At 29.6% G+C, this 11522-nt stretch overlaps 1 protein-coding gene across 3 annotated transcripts; it reads right to left on the bottom strand.

Annotated features, from left to right (window-relative positions):
- Positions 1-5881: 5881 nt before the first annotated feature.
- LOC109804315 (basic helix-loop-helix (bHLH) DNA-binding family protein) lies at positions 5882-11008 on the bottom strand. Of its 3 annotated transcripts, none has more exons than XM_083059500.1 (8): positions 10842-11008; positions 9958-10080; positions 9720-9825; positions 9619-9633; positions 9456-9518; positions 8612-9253; positions 7738-8130; positions 5882-6194 (listed from the first exon to the last, which is right to left on the bottom strand). In XM_083059500.1, exons 1-8 carry the CDS (start codon positions 10991-10993, stop codon positions 6111-6113), a joined length of 1578 nt encoding a protein of 525 aa, XP_082915626.1. In that variant the 5' UTR covers positions 10994-11008; the 3' UTR covers positions 5882-6110. The 3 variants fall into 3 exon arrangements, with proteins under 3 accessions (XP_082915626.1, XP_020221722.1, XP_082915634.1); XM_020366133.3 differs by lacking the exon at positions 10842-11008 and adding an exon at positions 10200-10810; XM_083059508.1 differs by lacking the exon at positions 9958-10080.
- Positions 11009-11522: the final 514 nt, after the last annotated feature.

Here is an 11522-nt window from a genome sequence, read left to right as displayed (position 1 = left end):
TAACGACTTTTACAACGTGTTTTCTTATTAAAAATATAGTGTTTGTTATCATTAAAACTTATAAAACATGAGGGATCTAAAATCGTCTTTGACTTAACATACATACATATATATATATATATATATATATATATATATATATAGAGAGAGAGAGAGAGAGAGAGAGAGAGAGAGAGAGAGAGAGAGAGAGAGAGAGAGAGAGAGAGAGAGAGAAAGAGAGAGAGAGTAGATTAATTTATGAATATATATCTTAGTACACTTCATCTTGTGGAAACATCAATTTTATAACAACTACTGAAAAAAGAGAATAACAATTCTATTCTAATAGTTTGCACGATTATTAGAGGTTATGTATAGTTAAAGTTAAAATGAGAAAGATAAAAGTGAACACCAAATAAATAAATTTCTTTTATTATTACTATAGAAGTATAGATTACCTTACTTGAAAAGTAGTTGGTCTTCTCTTTCTTGAATATAATTCCTTGTAATTATTTAAGAAAAGTAGTTAGATACAAGTGAGAAGAGTAAATTTAGGTTATATATGTAAGGAAAACAAATAAGAATCATACTTCATACAAATTTAGAATACTAAATTATTTGCCTATTGAAGACATAATTCGATGTACCTACGAGAATTTGTTATGCATTGCATGAACCTTGAAATAAAAAAGTTAAGTCTCATTTTGCTTGATCACACATTCTAATATTATAGGTTTTCAATGGGATAAACTTAGAGGGCAATTATTTATATTGTGATAACAAATGAAACCTAGCCACAATATTTATTTAACCTTGAGCACCTCTCTCATCACGATCTAAAAATTAAACCTACATTGTTTTTCACACAAAAATCAAAATTAAGTGTTCAAAATTCATTAATATTTGATCACATTTTTTATGGACTTAAGTATCATTAAATTAATCATAACATTAGTCCATTTTTGATAAAATAAAATTCACAATTAATTATAGTCTACAAAAACTTATGAGAAAATCCTAACAATATTATATATATATATATATATATATATATATATATATATATATTCAAAATATAATATATAATCACTTAAAAAATCACGTGATATTTAAAAAAATTCGCATATCTTATATATTTTAATCTAATAATCATTTATGATCAGATTTAATTTATGTTCTTTTTCCTCTAAAAAAAGAAATTCCTATCACCAGATTCATTCACTAAAGTATGTTCATGTAACAAATTGTGCATCACCTTTTACTGTACACAGATTCGGCATAGATCTTATTGAAGAAAAGAAAGAACCCCAAAACTTAAAATTGTCTTCAAATTTTATTGAATGCTTTGAACCATTTGGCCTGAGATGGACAGTCAAACCCGCCGTCTCTAAAGCTACCAACTCATTTTCCACAAAGAAAATTCATTGACTAACGACGGAAGACCCTAATCCATATAATAGAACAAGTACAAAACTATTTATGAGTTATTTATAATGACTTTCTTATTTTGACCAAAATTTTGAAATGGAATATATCCATCAATCCTTTTCATGCCCAATGTTGCTCCCTGGTTCTTGTGTAAATTGTAGTCAACATATATAGGCGACATGTAAATTTTCATCAATGCATGAAATGATGCAAGAAAAGCCATAATTAAATTTAATATAGATTGTAATTAATTACCGCCAAGCACACACCAACCATAAAGACAAATGGATATAAAGGAAAGTAGAATTATTAATTATAGCATTACACGAGCCTCTCTAAATGTACAAAATACATCAATCTATGTACTCTATGAATCATAATATAAATTCAAAATAAAATATTACATGCCCCTTTAAATCGATTTAATTGTCAATATTCCTTTTTCATAGCAAAAATTAAAAAAAAACTAAACAAAAGAAAATTGGTTAACTTATAATGCATATATATATATAGAGAGAAAGAGAGAGAGAGGAAATGGAATTACTTACTCCAAAAATAAGTTTTATTTATACTTACTCTATTCAATAATTTATGTTGTATACTAAATTTTAATAATCCAATTGTTAAATTAAAAAAATTTAATGTATGGTTCAAATTTGCAATTTTTTAAAAGAATTAAAAAAAATTTGATACTCCGTTTCAAAATTCAAATCAATGTGTAAAATATTTTTATGATTATTCATCAATTTGAATTGATGAAATGAAGTATTAAATAATTTTTAATTTTCTTAAAAAATTTGCAGACTTAATTTATATATTAAGAACTTTTGATTCAACGCTTGTATTATTAAAATTTGATATTGAATGAGTTATTGAGTGAAATAAGTTTAAGTAAATATTTTTTATTCTCTTAGAATAAGGAAATCCTATCTCAAAAAAATAAATAAATAAATAAATAAATAAATAAAATATATATATATATATATATATATATATATATATATATATATATATATATATGATGAGGGTTATAATAACATCGATGTAACTTTTACTAAGTATTACATCGTTCAATAACTTTATATTAAATGTGAATTTTGTAAATCTAACCATTAGATATTGAAAGTTTATGTCACTTTATATGTTTATATCAAATTTTGTTAAAATTGAACAACAACTTGAAGGTAATCAAAGTTTTCATATTTTAGTATATTTTGAAATAATATATTATGTCAATTTTATTTTATAAAAATGAAGTATCAAATCATTTTGGCTTAATATAAAATTTTGTATATATGATCTAAGAGTAAAGAACTTTCAATCTAACAGTTTTGAATTATAAAATTCATATTTAATATAAAGTTATTGAGCGGTATAATACTTAATAAAAGTTATATCGATATTATTATAGAGAGAGATGAGGGATCCGTTTACTCTAGGAGTAAGTCTACCTAGACTTATTCCATTCAATAATTCATGTTCTACATCAAATTTCAACGATCAAATCGTTGAATTCAAAGTTCTTAATGCATAAATCAAGTCTGCAAATTTTTAGGAAACTTGAAAATCATTTGATATTTCATTTCATTAATTCAAATTAATGTATAAAATGATTTTATGATTATCTGTCAATTTGAATTATTAAAATGAAGTATCAAATGATTTTTAAATTTTTTAAGAATTTGTAGACTTGATCTATGTATTAAGAACTTTAAATTTAACGGTTGAATTAATCATTAAAATCTGATGTAGAACATGAGTTATTGAATGAAGTAAGTCTATGTTTTTTTTTTGAAACAGCAAATAAAATATATTAATATTTGGACACTAGGGGTGCCACCCATATTTACAAGAGAGTTTTGGCTTATCAAAATAATATGTTCCTACTTCCATATTCTTGATGGGTACGTTTTACATATGATCTCATGGGTGTAGAAAAACAATTGAACTTCCTCGCACACCCTCACTCTTTTACATCTAAGTCTATAAACAAGCTCCTGGATTGACAATCCATTGCTGATAGCTGTACTGGAATGAGCTGTCCATTGATAACCATAGCCAAGAAAAATAAATTATGTCTTGATATGTCTTTTCCTTTAAGAATTGTACTCCTCTAAATCTAGAATTGTTTCTTGCCTTCCATATATTCCAAGTAACTGCACACCATATCACCTGCCATCTGTTCCTTTCTTTGTTTGAATTCACTTGATAAGGTTGTTGAAGAAAATGTTGAACCAAATCTTGTGGCAAAACTATTGCTTCAGCTACCCAACCGTATATATCCTTCCAGATTCTGTCTGTGACTGCACATGAGAACATTATATGCTTTGTAGTTTCTTCTGCTTTCCCACAAAAAATACATGTTGCATTTACATCTTGTACTTGTATGTTTCTTCTCCTTAGGTTGTCCATAGTTGCCAAGCTATTGTGTTGCATCTTCCAACAGAATATTGCCACTTTTGGTGGGATTTTCAGCTTCCACAGAACGTTGATAAATGGGCTAACATTGTTACTTTGGATTGTTGTTATTGCTTGGATTGCTTCATATGCTGATTTGACAAAGTAACTACCATGAGTGTCATACAACCACTTCCATGTATCTGTTTGTCCGTGTCTTAAACTTTGTCCTTGTAATAATGTTTGTAATGTTTCCCACTGATATGATTCTCTACCAATCCATGCTCTTCTCCATTTGAGTTCCCAATGCCATTTATTGTCTATCCACCTTCCCATTTTTTCTAATGTCCCGTCTTGTTGTTCCGAGTTTAAGTATAGCCTCGGGAAGCTTTCCATCAATGGTTGATCCCCTATCCACTTATCCATCCAGAAACGGCCCTTATCCCCTTGGTATACTTATTTCTAGAATAAACGAATCCATCCTCTTATATATATATATATATATATATTTTGTAGGAATTAATTGACTCCTTTATTCATTTATGTTCTTTCTCATATATCCCTGCAAGACTCACTAATTATACCTCCCTTGAAATAAAATACAGAAATCATTTCATGCTTCCAGCCACGAGTCGGTCCATGGACCACAACTTGAATCAGCCAGTATTAATTATAGTTTATTAAAAACAATTAATTAAGTTATTTTTCTTAATACGATCAACTTGTTTTCGTTTCGCTTTCCATTTTTCTTTTTTGACTTTTTCATTTTTAGTCACCCTTTCTTTAATTACATCAACTATCATCTTAAATATGATCTTACATCAAAATTACTTTGATAAATGTCATTACTAGAATTTTTTTTATTACATGCGACTTTTCTTGCGAATTTTTCATAAAAATTCGCTGGAAACGTTGTTTCTGTAAATTTTCCTACAAAATTTTATCTGTAGGTAATACCTTTGTGGATAATATTTTTTTGTGAATTTTAAAATTCGCAGGAAATTTTCCTGCGAAATTTCTTGCGAAAAAAATTCGCAGGAAACTTTCCTGCAAAAAAAAATTTGCAGGAAAGTTTCTTGCAAAGAAAATTCGTAGGAAAGTTTCTTGCATAGAAAATTCGCAGGAAAGTTTCTTGCGAATTTTTTTGCAAGAAATTTTGCAGGAATATATTTTACGAAAAAAATTAAAGAAATTACTATAAATTCTATCAATAATATTTCAACTTTCAAATGCTCACAATGAATTCATCCGAAGCATTTGTTTCCATGCCTCCAACATGTGATACATAATCTTTTAAATTCTAAGATTGTAGATTATAAGCGTAACACTCAACCATATAAATCAACTTGTAAGATAAGTGTTGCCCCAACTTATATACTCTTTAATTGCTTTATTTTCAATCGATGTGGGACTTGAAGTTTTTTTTAAAATATTAAATTTATAAAATTTAAATATATATATTTTTTATTTTTCATGCGGATTAAAATTTGCAGGAAAATTCGCAGGAAAAGTTACCTGCAATTTTTTTTCTACCATTTAGTAAACATTACTTATGAATTTATTTTTGCAAGAAAATCTGCAAGAAACAAAATAAAATTCTTACAATATTTTCTGCAAATTTTCACCACGGAAAAAAATTCTATGATTATTAAAATTGTAGCAAAATTTGTAAGAAATTTCTGTAAATTATTTTTCGCAAATAAATTCGCAAAAAATTTATGCAAATATTTTTTTGCAAGAAAATTTGTAAAAAATTTCTGCGAATATTTTTTTGTAAGAAAATTTGCAAAAAATTTCTGTGAATATTTTTTTGCAGGAAAAGAAAATGACACTTTTTGTGTTGACAAATCATGTACGACTTCTATTCATTTATTAACATGTCATCTTTAAAAAAAAAAAATTGATTCCGAAACGAATTAATCACAATTAAGATAAATACATAGCATCATATTGAATTTTTTACTTGTAGTCATGGGAATTTCCCAGTAGATGAGAGACTAATCCGCTTGAAGTAGTTGATCCAAATGGTTTTTTCTTTTGCACACAATTATATCATTGAATTTAATCAACAAATCAGTAGACAAAAATAGAAAAATTTAACAATAGGATCAAGAATTGAAACAAATACATGTTGTAAATATATTGACTTAATAAAACCAATTTAATTATGAAAACGAACATTTAACACCAACAGATGGCAGTTGAATTAAATGGATTTGAGAGACTTAAACTAACATAACATCATCATCATCAACGATGCACTACCCGCCGCAGAATAAATAAAAGACCAATGTTGTTGGTCAAAGTTATTGGTCAACTTGATACTGTGCCAAGTCAGCAACCACTCTTCTCACTGCTTCCTCGAAGGCAGACTCGTCCCACTCACTTCCCTGCGTAAACATCGATCAACAGCTGATTATTCTTCACAAAAAGAAAAAAAGATTCCCTCCTAATCATAATATATACTATTATACATGTTAACAGTCACACTTTTTAATATGTTATCTTTATTGTCAATTAAAATTTATTAGTGTCTCCTAGTTTAATATTAAGACTTACTAAAATTTATAATGTTTAATCAAACACAAATAATATTAAAAAAAATATCACAATCAGTTTTTTTATATTTAGTTTTTGAGTGCGACCTTTTGTGAAATGATGGATGCAATATATATAATATAATATAATAACGTTTCATAGTAGACTAGATGAAAACCAAATTGAAACGGGACTTGTATAACAAACATACTACAAAATTGTGACGTGTTTAGTCGTTTTGTCTGATTATAATACACCCAACAACCATCGCCACAAGTTTAGTTTTCTTCTTTTACGAGGCAACTTTGTATGTATATGTATAAAAGTTATCAACAAATTTATGCTGATTCATGTTCGATGGTTGTCAAAATAGAACCAAACTTTTTGAATTGAATATGTAATTTCTATTATCCTCAGATGGTGACAAAGGTAGCAGCCTAGCACACCAAACCAACCACCTTCGCAGTCACAACTGCACTTTCGAAGCTCCTTCCTTTTGATAACTTTAACACATCGAAAGATATATTTTTCATCATTATAGTGAACAAGGAGGGTTCTTGGATCCTGCAATAAAGAAGCTGCCACTTTTTTTCCTAACCTAATTGTCGGATTTTGTATGCATGAATTCTACTCTCATAATGCAGAAATGGACTTGTCATGCGCCACCCACTTTTGAAAAGTTTGACATGTGCAAATAGTTGTGTAAATAGAACTTTCTTTTACTAATTTGAATATTCATGTGCTAGTGCTGCATGCATAGTGAGACTATTATCATCTTCCGGACTGAATTATATTTTGTGAACGTGGACATGTTTAAAATTTGTCTACTTTACCAACATATGTTAAAATAATTAATACTAAAATTACTTCATAATATATCTTTTAGCCCACTCAACCAAATCCTATAGCTGTTTCGTTTATATAATTAAGTTCCTTGATTGGCTAACATAGACATGTACACCGGTTGCTCATATTGTAATTAATGACATCTTGTCTAGTATGTTTAGTTCTGTGAAACATCATCCAATTTTGAATGGTAGAATCATTATAAAAAAAATGTCACATACTAACAAGAAATAAATGTTAATCGCTAGACGTGTAGTATGAAAAAAAAACTTAAATATTAATATAAAACATTGTAAATAATTAAATATAGGCTAACATTGTGATCGATATATCATATTAATATAATATAATGTTTTTTTTGGGGTATATACCAAACTCTTATAGAATTGTCTGTTGGACCCACAATTCTGTGTTAACAATTCAATTTTTTGTTAAAAAATTTATACACGAGATCATGCTTCCATTATTGTATAACATTTCTTTCTAACGAAGTTATTCTATCTATACTATATTTTATGAATTTTTCTAGAGATAGATATATATACATACCTGAATGATCCTTAATCTGAAGGTTAGTTGTTGAAGAGCATTATTCCCTTCTGCAATGTGGGTGTTTGCGTCCATGGAAACCAAGCTCATGTGGTGAGAACGTTTTAAGAATTCCAATATGCGAATTAACAAATCAATTTGAGAAATTTGTCCTCTCACATTCACTTGCAAGTCCACCATTCGCTCTTCTGATGAGCTTGATTCCGGAACATGTGAAAGTCGAACATTTACTCTTTCATTTGATGATAAACCAACCTTGGTTTCTTCAGTTGAAGATTCTTTTGCTGGCAAAAGTGACGTCAAGCCCTGATTCCTTTTGCTTAGTTTATCAACTTCAGCCACCAAAGAGCTCAATGTCTCCTTTGCTGCTATTAGTATAGATGCTTTGTCTTTCTATCAAATTGCCACGTTCAAATTCATAGCATTAATTTTGGAGTACTCAGCATATCAAAACAAAAATGGACAAAACTTAATCTATATCTATACTATAATACTTTAGTACCTACTTTGCTATTGTTCTCTATTTTTATTGTATCTCAGTTATACAAATGAATCTCAAATTTGATTTGAAAACAGTATAAACTATATATATGGTATGAAGTCCAAAAGAAGTAAGAGGTGGGAAGAAATTTTTTTTGGGGGTGAATATTGGTGTGAAAAGAAGTAAGAAATAAGAAAAACAAAAATGATACATGTGATAAATAATGAAAAGGAAAACAAAGAAATAGAAAAGAGAAAATGAAATGTACACGAGTAAAAGAGAAAATGAGTATACATTCTTGTTATTTTTCTGAGTTTTATTCATCGCATGATGTATTAAGAACACATTTAGATATAAATTTACAAAAGAATATATAGTTGAATAGTTTTGTACCTTGGTTCCTGGAGGAAGTAGTGCTCTAAGAGCTTGGAAATTCTCGTTTATTTTCTCACGCCTTCTTCTCTCTGATATCATATGATGGAGCTGAGTATTAGTGGGACGTGACGTTGCTTGAATGCGTTCTCTCATTCTCATGAAATTCAAGTTTTTAAAGAATGCAAAAGATCTCTTCATCAGGCTTTGCCTTCTGAAATTGGACGCCATATTGGGACCTATGTCTGGCCTATACCTCTGGAAAGCACTAGCTTCTGGATGCACCACATAAGGCAAGTTTTGATGATGCTGATGAGAAGTTGGAGATATAACATGGAGGATTGCTCTCATGATTGCATCATGTTCAGTTTCTTGTGTGGGGAATTGGGTTAGAGGGACTTGTGCCAATGTTTGATCAATGGTACTAGTAGCAGTGTTTGGCACTGGCTGCATTGGGGGCACTACTCTTCCAAGGGTCTCAGGAAAGTGTGTCTGAGAAGTGCCTGGGATGCTGAACAGAAGAGATGAGTATTCAGGGCTACCTGTGGATAATGATCTCAAAGAAGATGAAGATGATGTAGGTGGGTTGTTTTGATCAATTTGTTGGGACTGTCTAGAGAAATCTTCAGGAAACAAACTCCTAAGTGCTGTTTGAATGTCAACCTGTGTAGAGAAAAGAAAATGGGAAATCAAAATTCAATTACAATATTGATTCATGCAAATAGAATTTGATCATATTTTAATACAATATAGAGTCTAGTTAAAATAAGCTCGAAAAAACTTCTGAGAGTTTTTTTCATCAAAAGAAGTTTTGAGTATTTCTAACTTGTATTTAAACAGATTCATATCATATATAGTTGCTTACTTGGGACATGTTTAAGAAACCAAGCTCAATTTCCCCTTTGTTACACCCCATGAAAACAGCAGTCTGAGAAGAATAAGGACCAAAGCAGTGAATTAATAAGATTCCTGGTTCATCATAAAGCTTATTAGGAAACAAAATTTTTGGTGTTTGACAACAAACGAACCTTAATCCTCGCCTCCTGTAAAATAAGACAAAAAAATTATTTAAATATAGCAGTGGTTTGAACTTCGAAGTGAATTCTCTTTAATTATAGCAATAAATTACCTGAAAGAATTGTGTTTGAATTTCTGTGGATGCTAGTCTCAGAAGTTCCAATTGTTGAAGCTCTAGGTAGGGACGCTGGTTTCTAAAAGCAAGTCCAGGAACACGGCTGAATAAACCAACGAAATTGTGTCACTTTTTTAAGAAAAGAATATTTTGTATATTATAACAATCAAATGCAAAGAAGTACTTTATGCCATAATTTGCATTAAAAATTAGGGAACATGAGAGCTAGCCCTACTCATCATTGACATCAAATGTTAAAGTCCGGAACTGGCTGAATAGTTGCTGTGCCACAGTCCCCGAAGTAGAGCTTGGTTGGTCGTTTCTTACATTGTAGAAACCATCCAAGAAGCACAAACGACTACGCCAAAAAATCAAAACCAGACTTAGTTATGAGCACAATCAGCATGCCTCAGAAGTATCTCATATATGCTTATAAGTAAAATGGAATAATAAATGCACATGCATATATTTATATACTTTGGTGAATTAATGGAATCACATGTCCATAGACAAATGTAACTGCAGCCAAAAGACTGCACCAGGAATTGGATAAAATCAGTTCTGGCGGCTACAGGGAGAGAGAAGACACTTTCCATGGGGTGCATTGAGCTTGATATATGCTAATGCTTTTGCATCATGAACATGAGATAAAAGAGTATATGTTTTGTGTCTCTAGTAATACTGTTTTTCCCCTTTCTATATGCCATTTGAATTTTTTTCTTATGAAAAGCAATCTACTCCTATACGTGGGTTTGTATGAGTTAGGGAGTGGCTTGGTTTCATTGACAAAATAAACTATAAAGGCAGAAAAAAGATGTGATAGAAGGGATGCATGATTAAGATTCCAAGGGAGACATGTAGAAATAATCTTCAATTGCTCATAAATAATTAGCCATTGAAAATTTCAAGATCCATAGTTATTCCACGTGTGAAAGGAGAGAACGGATCAAGGAGAGAAGGGGGTTTGAAAAGTACTAAAGTAGGTGATCCCACTATGAGGACAAGTATATATGATATGAAGTGTGAAATTAACCCCAATGAATGAGTGAGTAGAAAGAAGAAAAACAACCTAAACCCAAAAAATGAAATAAATAAAAAAAATAAAAATAAGAACACCACCTGCATAAGTGAAGAGAAATTGTCTTCTTGAAAAGTAGTGGTATTAGTAGCAAGAATAAGTTATCGTATTGATGAACATGTAATGTGAAGAGAGAGAAGTGGGGACTAGAAGATGTGAAGGTTTTATAAGAATTGATGGAAAGAGAAAGCATGAAAGAAAAGTAGGGTAGGAAGGGGTGGAAAAGTAGTAAAGTCAAAGTCCATGCTTGAAAGGTTTGAAAATTAGTCAATGGTGGAAGGCACGGTGTTTCTTTCCACTTGACATCTGTTCAATTCTTTTGAAATTTCTACTTCTCACTCTGCACTTTTTTATTTGTTTGCCTTTCCTCCCTCCTTGTATTATTCTAAGCAAACATATGTCATGGGAAATTAAAATAGTAATACTATTCATGTAAGTATTCATAAAAAAATAAAGAAATTAAAATATTTTTTTATTAATTGAAATCAACTTGTGCACTATTATTATAGAAATTTTCTCGTCTATCTTCTTTTGAAATTGAATTACATGACTTGATTAATTTTTTTTAAGAGAAGTTAAATTTACTTCACCTTCTTACTTTGTTCTCTTATGTTATAAAAAAATTATGTATCTATCTATATATATAGTTTTACTATTATACAAAAATACGGCTTAATAGTAATAATTGTGTTTTTTAACAGTTAATAGTAATTATTGTTAAA

This window comes from Cajanus cajan, chromosome 1 (genome assembly GCF_000230855.2).
Source record: "Cajanus cajan strain Asha chromosome 1, NIPB_CcT2T_4, whole genome shotgun sequence".
Classification (NCBI taxonomy): Eukaryota; Viridiplantae; Streptophyta; class Magnoliopsida; order Fabales; family Fabaceae; genus Cajanus; species Cajanus cajan.
This window is presented reverse-complemented; position numbering and strand designations above follow the sequence as displayed.